The 15,766-nt window shown below is 43.6% G+C and overlaps 1 protein-coding gene across 2 annotated transcripts in view; it reads right to left on the bottom strand.

Annotated features, from left to right (window-relative positions):
* Positions 1–3,085: 3,085 nt before the first annotated feature.
* The window catches only part of LOC137383798 (peptidyl-prolyl cis-trans isomerase FKBP5-like), a 287,442-nt gene continuing 274,761 nt past the window's right edge, over positions 3,086–15,766 (bottom strand). For both annotated transcript variants that reach the window (XM_068057011.1, XM_068057012.1), the window contains 2 exons: positions 4,083–4,322; positions 3,086–3,491 (listed from right to left, as the gene is read on the bottom strand). In XM_068057011.1, coding sequence (XP_067913112.1) covers positions 3,393–3,491; positions 4,083–4,322 — 339 coding nt within the window. In that variant the 3' untranslated portion in view covers positions 3,086–3,392. The remainder of the gene's footprint in view (positions 3,492–4,082; positions 4,323–15,766) is intronic.

The raw sequence follows: 15,766 nt of genomic DNA, 5'->3' as shown, positions 1-15,766 counted from the left end.
AGCCTGAAGAGGAAAGCATGGAATCAGAGTCTGAAAAGATAATTCTAGCTAGAATTCAGGTGCAAAGGGAAGAGATGCAAATAAAAAGTGATAAAACGCAGTTAAAAAGAAAAGGAGGAGAGAGAATTTCAGCTTCAAAAGGAAAGAGCAGAAAGAGAATTTTGGTTGAAGAGGAAATACAATTTGCAGAGAAGAAGAGAGGAAGCAGTGAGAAAGGTTACAGAGATGCCACCCAAAAGCAGAACAGATACCACTGTATTGGTAAAAGGGCTTATGGACAAATACTTGAAGGTTCTCTTAGTTAGAGATTACCCACAGAGTAAGTTGGTCACTGGCATTGTGACGGTCACGATCAATCCGAGCTTACCAATGCAGGGGGGTTGGACCTATTGCTGGGTAATGACTTGGAAGGAAGCACGGTATTGTTTCCAGGCGGTCCAGAGCAGTCCGCAGAGATGAGGAAAACTGAGGGGAACAAGCAAAATTCTGCGCAGCTGCAGAGGGTTGAGACAATCCCAAAAATCCCATGGGGGGGGGGGGCTGATAGGGCCAGTAAAGATTAAAGAGGCTAAAGGAAATCCAGTAAAATTAAAAGAGACCAAGATGGAGCCTGTAGAATTTAAAGAGCTGAGACAGGGCCAGAGAAAAGTAAAAGAGCTGAGATAAAAGCAGTCGAGGTTGAAGGGGGTGCATCAGAGGTATGGTTAGCAGAAACCTTCTTTAAAGTTTTAAATAGGGACAAGGAAAGTTCCTAAACAGGCAAGCCAAAAGTGAGGGAGATGCCTCACCTAGCTGAAGTGCCACAGTGGAGTGCAGCCGAAGCTGGACAGCCACCTGCAAGCAGTAGTGTCCCAGAGGACATGAGGCAGATTGGGGGGAGGGGGGTGGGTGGAAATCAACCCCGGAGTAAAGGGAAAAGGGAAGCTAAAATACCCTAAGGTACCCAACACTTGTGAAAGCCACAGGAAAAATCTATGTGGGGTCAGTGTGGATATGTCCACAGAAGAATCAAAGGATCAGGTTCCAAATCCAAAGCTAACTGAACCCAACAAATCAGATTCAGAACCCACTAAGGACAAAGTGCAAAAGGAGAACCCAGATGCTTCAAAGGGGCTAAAAAAAAACAATTTACCACCCACTGCCACTGTGGCCTGGCCAGCAATGCCCACATCCCAAGAATGAATAAAAAAAAGTCCATGTGTAAATATGGATTTGAGTCTTGAGATTAATAAAATCCTACCCTCAGCAAGACACCATTCAGATTACTGTCTCTAATAACAAAAATGTTCTCAGTTCCAGGTGCATTTGCAAGCAATGGAAGTCTACAATTAGCGTGCCAGGAACAATTTGAATTTGGAATTCTGCAGGGAAGCTTTGCTTGGGTTACTATGTGTTAGTGAGACTATAAATTCAAATATGTTGGAACACTGTTTATAATTTCGCTGGAGACAGTGACAAGGGGTAAGGGTCTCTTCCCCCACCACTTCCTTGTGATGTTTCGACTGCATGAAGTGAAATGACTCTCAAGAGTACCATCACTATAAGTAACTTCAGCTGCCTGTAGATGAAGTGAACATGAGACATAGGCTAACTGGCTTCCAGCAATGCCTCGATTTTAAATTTTGCACCTGTGTTCAAATCCCTCCATGGCCTTGCCCATCCCTAACTCTCTCACCTCCTGCAGCAACTATAATCCTCCAAGAACTCAGCCTTCCTCCAACCTGGGCCTCGTGCATGCCCCATTTCCTTCACCCCACTATCGATGGCTATGACTTCAGCAAATCAAGGCCCTAAATTTTGCAATTCCCTCCCTAAACCTCTGCACCTCTCTAGCTCTCTTTACTCCTTTAACCTTTACTTAAAACCTACCTCTATGACCAAGTTTTTCATCACCTGTCCTCATACCTCCTTATGTGGTTTGGTGTAAACTTTTGCCTGATTACTGTCTTGTGAAGCACCTTGGGGCATTTGACTGCATTAAAGGCGCCATATAAATGCAAGTTGTTGTTGTTCCTCAGTTAGGTTTGCTTGATGGAGCAGAATAAGAAGTGGCGTTTGTACTAATTCATGTAAACCATAGTGACTCACTCAGAGTAATTGATGGAATGCTTGCTAACTAAACAAACTGTCAAGTTAGCTCTGATTGAATTGGTATGGTCACATTTTAATTGGCTAGCTACCAGGACATTGCCACTAAAAACTAACACATCAGACTATTCCATATACCCCAAGGCACAAAGTCGACTCTACAATCAAAATGGTGACAGCCAGTGAGTACACAAGGAAATGTGACAGGGGATGCATTTAATGGAAGTCTTTTGCATTCATGCTTCCTCCTATTTTTAATATGACACATGCTTTTTATTACAGAAACACAGAGTGCATAAGCACATGTTACCTAGACATTCTAAGATTGTGTCAAGATTGGCACAGTGGCTCAGTGGTTAGCACCGCAGCCTCATAGCTCCAGCGAGCTGGGCTTGGTTCTGGGTACTGCCTGTGTGGAGTTTGCAAGTTCTCCCTGTGACTGTGTGGGTTTCCTCCCACATGCCAAAGACTTGCAGGTTGACAGGTAAATTGGCCATTGTAAATTGCTCCTAGTGTAGATAGGTGGTAGAAGAATTGTGGGGATGTGAGAGGGAAATGGGATTCGTGCAGGGTTAGTATAAATGGGTGGTTGATGGTCAGAACAGACTCGGTGGGCCGAAGAGCCTGTTTCAGTGCTGTATCTCTCTATGATTCTATTGGTCAAAATATTTTCTGGATTCCCACTGATCCTTTTAACTCTTCAGTTAGTTCAGAGATGGGGTTTGGGGGGGTGGGGAGAAGAAATAATTTAGTCAGTTTTGAGTAATTGACTTTGAGAAGCCCCACTTTCTATTAATGGAGCAACTGCTGTAAATGAAAACACTATCCTCATGATTAAAAGGATGGTGCCTTGCTCTGGAAAAACCCACATCTGGGAATGAATGCTTTGTAGAGTCAATGCAGAAAGCTACGCCATTACTACAGAGCCTAATCTCAGGGCTGCTTGATCTCTTCATTCAAGGACTAAAATCAATAGCCAGAGTAGGAGGATTGTAACCTTTATTTCTGTTAGATTCTGGAATGATTAGTATTAGTAAAAACATTTTCACTCAAGGTTATGAAGCTTTACTTGGCTCCTTGGGGGAGTCTGTGAATTACAGCTCTCATTGACTTGCCAAACACTGAACTTGTAGAGATCTCCAGCTATAATAATCCCTTTGTTCCTTTTTTTGGGCAGGAAGTATCTCCTTTCCCTCTTAAAATAGGGAACTGTCCTGCATTGAGTTGCATTGAGTTGCTGAAGTGCAATTTGTAGCCTAATTGGATACCAGTTGTTTCATCCTTTAGAAGCACGCATTTCCCCTTCATTCTGCTTCCCTGGCTTTTTTCTCTTCAGGTGGATCCTCTTCCACCTCTTTAAAAATATTCCTTTCTTTCTGCCTCGAAGATTTACTAGTTTCTCCCTGCAAGACAAGGGCAGTGTGTTAGAAGAAGCCATTTAGATAGCAAAATGTCAGAATTCAGGCCTCTTAATCCCCAACTTCCCTTTTTCCGCTGATCTCAATAAAACAAATGACCAGATACTCTGTTTATTGGGGTTGGAATGCTGGCTAGCAAACTGGGAGTACTCCCTTCTCTCCTTCAAATAGTGCCACGAATCTTTTACATCTACCTGAGTGAACAAATGGGGCCTCAGTTTAAGTTCTCCTCTGACAGTGCAGCATTCCCTCAGTACTCCATTGAAGGATTAGGTTAGATTATATGTTCAAGCCTCTGGTGTTGGGTCAACTCCCAAAACTTTCTGAGCCAATGGCGAAAGTGCATGGCTAGCACGTGAAAGAACAGAGTAATTACTGCATTGGACAATGCTCGTGAAAACACAGTTTCTAAAGAACAGCAAGTAGCATAAACATTACATTGTAACAGTGACTACCCTTCAAAGGTCATTAATTGGCTATAAAGCACTTTGGGATGTCCTACGGTCACAAAAGGTACTGACTAAATGCATGTCCTTCTTTTTCTTTAGCCATTCCTCCTAACCCCTTTCGACGCACCTTTGAGTCTCGGTCTGCAAACTTTTTGAACATATTGGCATAAATCTTTTTGTTCCTCGCGTGGTGCTCCTTCATCCTGTTTTGGCACAGGACAATTTGAATCCTTGCGGCCTTGTTTTCAGGGTTGACCTGAAGCACCTTCTGGAAGTCTGCCTTTGCCAGATCAAACTCATTAACACAAAGCCTTGCCTCGCCACGTCTGTACAGTGCTTTCTCATTGGCTCGGTCAATCTCTAATGCCTGCATGTAAATAGAAATGAAAGATTGAGTTTTACACCCTTAATGTAAATTACCGGTATTTTAACAACATTTATTGAGGCCCCATTTGTTCGCTCAGATAGATGTAAAAGGTTCATGGCACGATTTGAAGAGAAGGGAGTACTCCCAGTTTGCTAGCCAGCATTCCAACCCCAATAAACACCAGTGAAACAGAGTATCTGGTCACTAGTCTCATTGAGAGTAGTGGAAAAAAGGGGAGTTGGGGAATAAAAGGCCTGAATTCTGAAATTTTCTTTGCAATCTAAAATGGATTTTTCTAACACGCTGCCTGTGTCTTGCAGGGAGAAATTAATTCCAAAACTAATTGCATCTCACGAAGACATGAAAAATGAAAATGTTAAAAAAGTGGTCTAAAATACAAGACGAAACAAATTATTTCCCTTAAGGTTTCGTCAGACTCTATTCCACCCAAGTCCGTGCAACACTTAAATATTGTTCCCATATCTGGGGAGGCTCTTCCAGCATCTCTCCAACACTCCCGGGCAGGGACTGAGTACAAGACAAAACTCAATTTTAACGATTAATTCTTGAGGATGTGGGCATCATTGGCAATGCCAGCATGATTGCCCATCCCCAGTTGCCTTTGAGAAGGTGGTGATGGGCCTTTTTCTTGAATCATGCAGTCTGTGTGTTGAAGGTGCTATCACAATGCTATTAGGTAGGGAGTTCCAGGATTTTGGCTCAATGAGGACAGAGGAACACAGACGAATATCCAATTCAGGATGGTGTGTAAATCACATAGGAACGTAGAACAGGAGTAGGCCATTCAGCCCTCGAGCCTATTCTGTCATTCAGTGAGATTGTGGCCTATCTGTTTGTTAACTCCATCCATTCTCCTTGGCTCGGTATCGTTTCATACCCTTGTCTAGTAAAAATCTTTTGATCTCAGATTTTAGATTATTAAATGAGCTAGCATCTAATTCTTTTTGTGAGAGGGAATTCTACACTTCTACCACCCTTTTTGTGAAGAAGTTTTTCCTATCTTATTGCCTAAACGGCCTAACTCTGATTTTAAGATTATCTCCCTTTGTCCTAGATTGCCGCCGCAGCAGAAAAAGTTTCTCTCTCTCCACCCTAACAAAATTTTAAAAATCTCAATCAAATCACCCCTTAACCTTTTATATTACAGGGAATACAAGGCTAGTTTATGTAATCTCTCCTCATAATCTAACCCTTGGAGCCCCATCCAGTGAATCTGGACTGCACTCCTTCCAAAACAAATATATTCTTTCTATGGTGCGGTGCCCAGAACTGTACACAGTGTCCAGATGTGGTCTAACCAGACAGGGCTTTATAAACTTGGAGGTGATGGTGTTCTCATGCACCTGCAGTACTTGTCCTCTGAGGTGGTGCAAGTCACAGATTTGAGTCACTGCTGAAGAAGCTAACTGCCTGAAAGGCAATTTCCCTCTCACTTTTAGCCTCTAACTATTTTCTCTATCATTATCTTCCTTGTTTGTATTTGATTGATATTACTGAGATCAGTGGTAAGCAAACTATAAATAAAGTATTCACACAGGCTTAGGAAATCCCTTATAGAAGACAGAATCTGAAAAATGGTGCTGAGAATATGAGCTCTCACTCCAGATCAAGCAACGACAGACCACCTAACTGCAAGTTAGAGAATTCAGTGCTGCTTTTAAAGTCTCCTGATTGGTCAGTTGTAGTATAAGGAGAAAAGTACTGCAATCTTGCCTCTGAGTCAGAAGGTTCTGTCTGGGTTCAAGTCCCACTCCAGAGATCTGAGCACATAATCTAGGTTGACACTCCAGTGCAGTATTAAGGCAATGCTGCACTGTTGGAGGTGCTGTCTTTTGGATGAAGCCGAGTTCATGCCTGCCCCTTTCAGGTGGACATGAAAGATCCCATGGCAATATTTCGAAGAAGAGCAGAGAGTTCTCACTGGTGTCCTGGCTAATATTTATCCCACAACTGAAATCACTAAAAAAACAGATTATCTGGTTGCTATCATATTGCTGTTTATGGGAGCTTGCTGTGTAAATATTGTAGGATAATGTACATAAGCTGTTGCTGGGTAGATTATGTATATAAACCTTAAGTATCATCACAGGATGTGATGTCTGTACCTCGTGCTACTTGGTGTTCATGTAGATTCCCTAGTAAGAAAACCATTATAAATAAACTCCTGCTACTTTGACTCAGAGTCTGGTCTCCTCATTCTAGCCCACTGGCAGCAGCAAAAACGACTTTTCCAGCAGATGAATACAGAAGCGATCGAAGACTTTGAAGAAACATAGAAAAATCGATACCATTACCAGAAAGCTTCGAGTGAGCGGCGGGGCCCAACAAGGCTGAAACGTGGCCGTGATGGATTCGAAGATTCGACAGGTACCATTCCGCGTCAGGGTTAACAGCACGATCGGACAAAGAACAGGTCAGTGTTTTGCTTTACGCCATGGGAGACAGTGCGGGCAACATTCTGAGTACCATGGGGAATCGACGAAAAAGAAACCCCATATGGCGAGGTGATTGAAGCACCAGAAAGATGCTTTCATATCAGGAAAAATTTAATTGTGGAAACAGCTAAGTTCACCAGGTGCACCCAGAAAGTCGGTGAAAATATCGATTCATTTATTAATGATCTGTATAAAGTAGCGGAGGATTGCAACAATGGGAGTCTGCAAGAGGAACTGATTCGGGACAGAATAGTAGTCAGGGCTATGGACAAAGCGCTATCAGACCAGCTTCAATTAAAAGAAGATTTGACTTTGAAAAATGCCATTTTACTGAGCAGGTAGGCAGAAATGCAGAAGTATAATCAACTACTAGTTCAGGGGGGATCGGGGAGTCCAACCTTGAAAATTCTGGGATCAGTTGGGTCCGTTCAGAAAGCAGAGAGTAATGATGCCAGAAAGCCCAAGAGGCGGAAAGTCACCTAGAGGCAACACTAAATCGCAGGAGTTGTGGCCGGGAGCGGCCGGAGATGGGAGGAAGAACAAAAGGGAAGGTCTTTGATAGGGTGGAAGGCAGAAAAGATTTAATGACAAAAGGGATGATGGTGCGAAGCAAAAGAAGTTGGTAATGGGACAGGTAAAGAAACAAAAGATGTGTCTAGAGGAGATGTAACTGGGACAAGTCGAATCATCACCAAAAGCTGCCGTCCAAAAACAAGAAAACATAAAATATATGATTTATATTGCCCATTCCGGGAAGCTGAATGTTTCTGGTGCAAGAGAAAGGGGCACTTTCAGCAGGTCGGTCGCAGCAGAAATTAAATGCTGCGGACGGGTAAAATCATAAAGGAAATAAAGGAGGGTCAAACAATTAATACTCCTTGGCTAGGAGAAGTGCAGGGAGAAAATGAAGATTGCTGGGAAGCAGAAATTCGAATGAGAGAAAATAAAACCACTTTCAAATTAAATGCAGGAGCAGTTGTTTCTATCCTGTCTGATCAAACAGCCAAGGAAAGAAAGGCTTAGGGAAACCAACAAAACATTATATGGGCCAGGAGGGATTCAGTTGAAGGCTGTGGGAGAAATACAGACAATCTTAACACACAGAAACAACACAATCCCAGAAACCATACATATTATTAGGAACCAAGCCTGTTCGCTGCTTAGTAAAAAAGCATGCCTAACCTTAAAGATGTTATACAGGGTGGAAGAGATCAAGGAATAGGAGAGACAGTTCAACAATTTTAGAGCAGAATTCCCCAAACTATTAGAGGGCTTAGGGAAATGAAAAAAGGAGTACCATATTACCTTCAATAAAGAGGCAGAACCACTTTGTTTATTCTCAAAAGAGGTCCCACACACACTCCTAGACAAGCTGAAGAAGGAAATTGATGCCATGCTAAAGCAAGGAGTTATTTCCACAGTAGCTAAACCCACTAGGTGGTGCTCTGGAATGGTCCCAGTAAGGAAACCAAATGGGTCTATTAGGATTTGTGTGGACCTTACCCAACTCAATAAAGCTATAGAGAGAGAGAGATTCACCTGATGGCGTCAATCGATGACAGCCTTGCCAAATTGGGAAAAATCTCCATATTCACAAAGTTTGACACAAATAATGGGTTCTGGCAGTTACCATTAGATGAGGAGTCTAAATTGTTAACCACTTTTATCACACCCTTCAGCAGATTCTGCTTCAACAGATTGCCATTCGGTATTGCGTGGCACCAGAGGTATTCCAGTGGACGATGTCAACAATCCTAGAAGGCTTGGAGGGAATTATCTGCCATATGGATGATGTTCTGATTCATGGAGCAAACCAAGAGCTCGATGCAAGGGTAAGAGCAGTATTACACAGATTACAAGAGACAAGGCTCACATTAAGTGACCAGTGTGTATTCTCAAGTTGATAGTGAGGTTCCTTGGCCACATAATTGATGGATCTGGAATCATGATCGATCCACAGAAGACAAAGGCAATAAAGGATTTCCCAGAGCCAAGAATATAACAGATCTACAGTGATTCATGGGTATGGTTAACCAGGTAGGGAAATTCCTATCAAATCTAGCAACTGTTAATGAGGCTCAACGACAATTGCTAAAGAGCAACAATGCCTGGTGCTGGGGAGATGGTCAGAAAGATTCTTTTGAGAAGATCAAAGAAATGTCGACTTCACCAGAGGGTTTGGCACATTATGATCTGGAACTAGTGACCATTATTGCAACAGACGCATTGTCAACAGGATTAGGTGCTCTCCTGTTCCAGGTTCAAAAAGATGGACATGCAGGCCTATTTACTTTGCCTCTCGTTTGCTGTCAGACACAGAACAAAGCTACACAGTGATTGAAAAAGAAGCATTAGCAGCAACATGGGCATGCAAAAGATTTTTGGACTACGTACTGGACCTCAAGGTCAAGATTGAAAGTGACCACAAGCCACTAGTAATGTTGCTTAATTCCAAGGAGTTAGCAAAATTACCCCCAAGGGTACAGAGATTTTGACTATGACTTATGAGATATGACGCAACAACTGAATATGTCCCAGGGAAGCATCAGGTGACAACTAACACATTATTGAGAGCATCAAGTGATCTACCTGAACTAGGAGATGTCTCATTCTTGGAGGAAGTGTAAGTCTTTGCTTTAGCTACAACCAAAGATTTGCCGGCAACTTCTCAAAGGTTATGCCAAATTAGAAACCAACGGAAAGAGGATGAAGTCTGTGAAAAATTAAAACAATTTTGCCAAGACTGGGGCGACACAGTGGCGCAGTGGTTAGCACCGCAGCCTCACAGCTCCAGTGACCCAGGTTCGATCCTGGGTACTGCCTGTGCGGAGTTTGCAAGTTCTCCCTGTGTCTGCGTGGGTTTTCGCCGGGTGCTCCGGTTTCCTCCCACAGCCAAAGACTTGCAGGTTGATAGGTAACTTGGCCATTATAAATTGCCCCTAGTGTAGGTAGGAGAATGGTGGGGATGTACGAGAGAATATGAGGTTAATGTAGGATTAGTGTAAATGGGTGGTTGTTGGTCGGCACAGACTCGGTGGGCCGAAGGGCCTGTTTCAGTGCTGTGTCTCTAAATAAATAAATAAAGGTCGGTCAGAATATATGCCGAGTAACCCAATCCTGAGAAAATATTATGAGCAACAAAGCCATTTTACTATTGTCAATGACTTACTAGTCTATGATGAAAGACTAGTTATTCCTAGGGCTTTAAGATTCGACATCCTAGAGAAACTACACCAAGGGCAGTTAGGAATCATCAAGTGTTGTGTAAGATCTAGGAACTCAGTATGGTGGCTGGGGGTTTCCAAGGAGATTGAAGACATAATCTCGAATTGAATTACGTGTGCTACTATCAGACAGGTCTCCAGAGAATGACTGATGTCGTCTTCTTTTCCATCCAGGCCATGGGAATGCCTAGGAATAGACCTGTTTGAATATAAAGGGATTTTCCTCATTGTCATTGTTTATTAGTCTAGATGCGTTGAAGTCAAAACAATACATGACCAGAGTTTTGAAGCCATAATAAAGTCACTAAAAGAGGTTTTTGCCATACAAGGCATTCCAGACCTGGTGATCCTGATAATGGTCCACATGGGCGGCACAGTGGAGCAATGGTTAGCACCGCAGCCTCACAGCTTCAGTGACCCGGGTTCAATTCTGGGTACTGCCTGTGTGGAGTTTGCAAGTTCTCCCTGTGTCTGCGTGGGTTTCCTCTGGGTGCTCCGGTTGCCTCCCACAGCCAAAAGACTTGCAGGTTGATAGGTGAATTGGCCATTATAAATTGTCATTAGTATAGGTAGGTGGTAGGGGAATATAGGGACAGGTGAGGATGTGGTAGGAATATGGGATTAGTGTAGGATTAGTATAAATGGGTGGTTGATGGTCGGCACAGACTCGGTGGGCCGAAGGGCCTGTTTCAGTGCTGTATCTCTAAATCTAAAAAATCTAAATCTAAATTCGCGAATCAGGCCTTCCAGCAGTTCGCAGAAATGTATGGATTTGCCCATGTTAGGAGTTCACCAATGTACCCCCAGGGCAATGGATAAGCAGAGAGAGGTGTAGGAGCTGTGAAAATGCTACTGAAAAAGAACGAGGATATTCAGCTGGCACTGTTAAATTACGCTTCTACACCAGTCCAGAATGGGCTGGCTCCATGTGAGTTGCTAATGGGTAGGAGGTTGAGGACACAACTATCCACACTCCCAAGTACCCTTCAGCCACGTGTCAGTGCTGAGGACCAGGAAAGGGTGAGGGAGAAAGAAGAGCAAGAAAGATCATCTGAAATGAAGAATCATGTTAGACGTTACAGATCAAAGAACCAAACAGACCTATGACCTGGAGATTTGGTTTGGATTAAAGACCAGAGTCGATATGGGGAAGTGATGGAGAAATCTCTATATCCTTGGTCATACATTGTCCAGACAGACCAAGGATGGATAAGGAAAAATAGAAGATCTTTGATACTGGCATTTCCGAATAAAGAATTGATGGAAAATCAAGAGAATCAGCTACCAGAGAGAGCTGATGAACCAATGACACAACTAACAACAGATAACCCGGATGACAGTAAAGACAGAGAACATGAGTCATCTGATAGTTCCACTCACACACAGGAAAGTGAGGAAGAAGAACTGAAAGACTCAATACCCCAAACAAGTGAAAGAAGAACACGCTATCGCAGAGTCGTGAGAACCCCACAGCGTTACAGACCTGATGAATGAAGTCAGAAACTTGTGGGGAGATCTGGTATAATGTACATAAGCTGTTGCTGGGTAGATTATGTAGGCCTTAAGCATCATCACAGGAAAAAAACAGCAAAGAATGACTAAAAGATTGATAAGGAAGGTAAAATTAGAGGACGAGAGAAAGCGAGCTAGAAATATAAAGACAGATAGTAAGAGCTTCTATAGATATTTAAAAAAGAAAAGAGTTAACAAAGTGAGCATTGGTCCTATAGAAAGTGAATCTGGGGAATTAATAATGGATAATAAGGAGATGGCAGATGAATTGAACAGATATTTTGCATCGGTCTTCACTATTGAGGATACAAGTAACATCCCAGTATTAGCTGTAAGTCAGCAAATGGAAGGGAGGGACGAACTCAAGAAAATTACAATCATCAGGGAAGTGGTACTGAACAAATTGTTGGAGCTGCAGGCTGACAGGTCCCCGAGTCCTGATGGATCATCCTAGGGTCTTAAAAGAAGTGGCTAGAGCAATAGTTGATGCGTTAGTTTTTATTTTCCAAAATTCCCTAGATTCAGCAAAGGTTCCGTTAGATTGTAAAATAGCAAATGTAACTCCTTTATTCAAAAAGGGAGGGAGACAGAAAGCAGGAAACTACAGGCCAGTTAGCTTAACATCTGTCTCAGGGAAAATGTTGAAGCTATTATTAAAGACATTATAGCAGGGCATTTAGAACATTTCAAGATAATCTGGCAGAGTCAACATGGTTTTGTGAAAGGGAAATCATGTTTAACCAATTTATTGGAGATCTTTGAGGGAGTTGCATGTGCTGTGGATAAAGGGGTACCGTACTTAGATTTCCAGAAGGCATTTGATAAGGTGCCACATCAAAGGTCATTGTAGAAGATAAAAGCTCATGGTGTAGGGGGTAACATATTGGCATGGATAGAAGATTGGCTAGCTAACAGGAAACAGAGAGTAGGCATAAATGGGTCACTTTCTGGTTGGCAAGATGTAACAAGTGGAATGTCACAGGGATCTGTGTTGGGGCCTCAACTTTTTACAATTTATATAAATGACTTAGATGAAGGGACCGAAGGTACGGTTGCTAAATTTGCTGATGACACAAAGATAGGTAGGAAAGAAACTTGTGAAGAGGATATAAGTGGGCTATAAAGGGATATAGATAGATTAAGTGAGTGGGCAAAGACGTGGCAAATGGAGTATAATGTGGGAAAGTCTGAATTGTCCATTTTGGCAGGAAGAATAACAAAGAAGCATATTATCTAAATGGTGAGAGATTGCAGAGCTCTGAGATGCAGAGGGATCTGGCATGAATCGCAAAAGGTTAGTTTGCAGGTACAGCACGTAATTAGGAAAGATAATAGAATGTTATTGTTTATCACGAGGAGAATTGAATACAAAAGTAGGGAGGTTATGCTTCAGCTATACAAGGCATTAGTGAGACCACATCTGGAGTACACAAAAGTCCGAGTGTATCAGGCCTGTGTCCTCAGTACCTTGCTCTATGGCAGCGAGGCCTAGACAACGTATATCAGCCAAGAGCGATGTCTCAATTCATTCCATCTTCGCTGCCTCCGGAGAATACTTGGCATCAGGTGGCAGGACTGTATCTCCAACACAGAAGTCCTCAAGGTGGCCAACATCCCCAGCTTGTACACACTACTGAGTCAGCGGCGCTTGAGATGGTTTGGCCATGTGAGCTGCATGGAAGATGGCAGGATCCCCAAAGACACATTGTACAGCGTGCTCACCACTGGTATCAGACCCACCGGCCGTCCATGTCTCCGCTTTAAAGACGTCTGCAAACGCGACATGAAATCCTGTGACATTGATCACAAATCGTGGGAGTCAGTTGCCAGCGTTTGCCAGAGCTGGCGGGCAGCCATAAAGACGGGGCTAAAATGTGGCGAGTCGAAGAGTCTTAGTAGTTGGCAGGAAAAAAGACAGAGGCGCAAGGGGAGAGCCAACTGTGCAACAGCCCCAACAAACAAATTTCTCTGCAGCACCTGTGGAAGAGCCTGTCACTCTAGAATTGGCCTTTATAGCCACTCCAGGCGCTGCTTCACAAACCACTGACCACCTCCAGGCGCGTATCCATTGTCTCTCGAGATAAGGAGGCCAAAGAAGAAAAAGAAAGAAGATCTGGAGTACTGTGTATAGTACTGATCTCCTTATTTAAGGAAGGATGTAGATGCATTGGAGGCAGTACAGAGAAGGTTTACTAGACTGATACCTGGAATGGGCGGGTTGTCTTACGAGGAAAGATTGAACAGGCTATGGTCGTACCCGCTGGAATTTAGAAGAGTAAGAGGCGACATGATTGAAACATATAAGATCTTGAGGGGTCTTGACAGGGTGGATGTGGAAAGGATGTTTCCCCTTGTGGGAGAATCTAGAACTAGGAGTCACCGTTTAAAAATAAGGGGTCGCCCATTTAAGACAGAGATGAGGAGAAATTTTTTCTCTCACAGGTTCGTGAGTCTTTGGAATTCTCCTCCTCAAAAGGTGGTGGAAGCTGAGTCTTTGAATATTTTTAAGGCAGAGGTAGATACATTTTTGATAAGCAAGGGGGTGAAAGGTTATCGGGGGTAGGTGGAAATGTGGAGTAATCAGTTCAGCCATGAACTTATTGAATGGCAGAGCAGGCTCGAAGGGCCGAGTGGCCTACTCCTGTTCCTAATTTGAATGTTTGTATGTTATGAGTCTGTACCTCGTGCTGCTCAGTGTTTTTGGAGATTCCCTAATAAGACCCCTGTAAATAAACTCCTGTTACTTTGACCCAGAGTCTATTCTCTTTATTCAATACTAATCGCACACTGACAAGATAGTACAAATATCAGCTGCTGCATTTCCTGCATTACAAATGGTGATTACAGTTTAAAAGTTCTTCATTGGCTGTCAAGCACTTTGGAATGTCCTGAAGTCATGATGCAAGTCTTTTTCTATGTCATGGCAAGATCAGAGCTGCAATGTCCTGTATCTTCCATAATGGCACCGAGGGTGGGTGCAAGACACTGACTTGGCAATGACCAAAGGTCAGATGCCTTCACATGGTTCAGTTTAGCAGGGAGACTATTGCACACTGATGCCACCAACGAATAGGAACCCTGCAGCCAGCTTCCACTATAGGGTTATTGCTGAATTTTCAGCCCTGGGTAAAAGTTGTGGATCGATCGCCTGTTATATAGACCTACTGAACTTCACTATTTAAAATCAATGATTGAAGATTGTGTGAGTTCCATAAAGGGCGGGCAGTTGGCTCCCCCAGCTTAACACCCCAGGTGACAAAGTCCCCTACTCTAAAACCATCTTTCCCAGAACTTTTAAACTGTGGAACTGCTCACCTTCCCTTGTTCCTGCTGTCTTCAGGCTTTTAAAGCCTAACCACTATTTTGTGATGCTATTCTTTTCAATCTTGGTGCACATTTTGTGCTATGAGCTGTCTTGCATTGATCAAGGGCTTCAGATGACAGGCTAAAGGCAGCCAGAAAGGAAATGACTGGAAGTTCAGATGTCAGACCCATATGAGACCTTTTATAATGGTAAGAGTAGAGTTCAGAGGTCAGACCCATAATAATGTTTAGTGCAAACTATAATCAATGAAGGGTGCTGGAGTTGCTTGAAGTAACTGTTCTGATTAACTTGTGTCCTGAAACCTTATTGGTCTTTTTCCAGGTCTCTCAGAAGCTACCTGGATTACGCCAGATTGAACTGTGCATAGACACATGGGCACAGAGATGAGCTGTAACAGTGTCAAAGCCCCTTGTAATCACAGTATCGCAGAAATCATGGGCTGGATTTTGTGCAGGCTGCTGAAGTCACACTGCCAGAGCCAAAAGTGGGAGGTGACTCCATTTCAGCTGGTGGTGGGACCGACGGTGGCCAATTAAGTGGCTGCCATCCCAATTAAAGACAGCGGCCCGCCGCCAAGAGCTGCTGGAGCAAACAGAGGGCAGGCAGCTCAGCAGCCTCAGCTGCGCTGCTGCTAACGGTGGTCATTGCTGGGGCTGCACCTGCAAGGAGAGGGCGCCTCAATGGCCAGGCACCCTCAAAGAGAGGTAAGTGGGGTTGGGGGGGATGCTGGGGCCAAGTAGGCAGGCTCTGGCAATTAGTGTGGGGGTGCATGGTTGCAAGGCATAGGCAGTGCCATTGCCACCTGGGGGCCCCTCCGTGGGCAATGGAGTGTCCAAAGAGGAGGGACCTCCACATCCCCGCCGGTGCCCACTGAGAGGATGCCGGATTTCACTGGACGGTCTCCCCACATGGTGGCGGGAACTCCCA

The sequence above is a fragment of the Heterodontus francisci genome, chromosome 25, assembly GCF_036365525.1.
Source record: "Heterodontus francisci isolate sHetFra1 chromosome 25, sHetFra1.hap1, whole genome shotgun sequence".
Lineage (NCBI taxonomy): Eukaryota > Metazoa > Chordata > Chondrichthyes > Heterodontiformes > Heterodontidae > Heterodontus > Heterodontus francisci.
The sequence above is the reverse complement of the archived record's forward strand: the minus strand, read 5'-3'. Positions and strand labels throughout refer to the sequence as shown.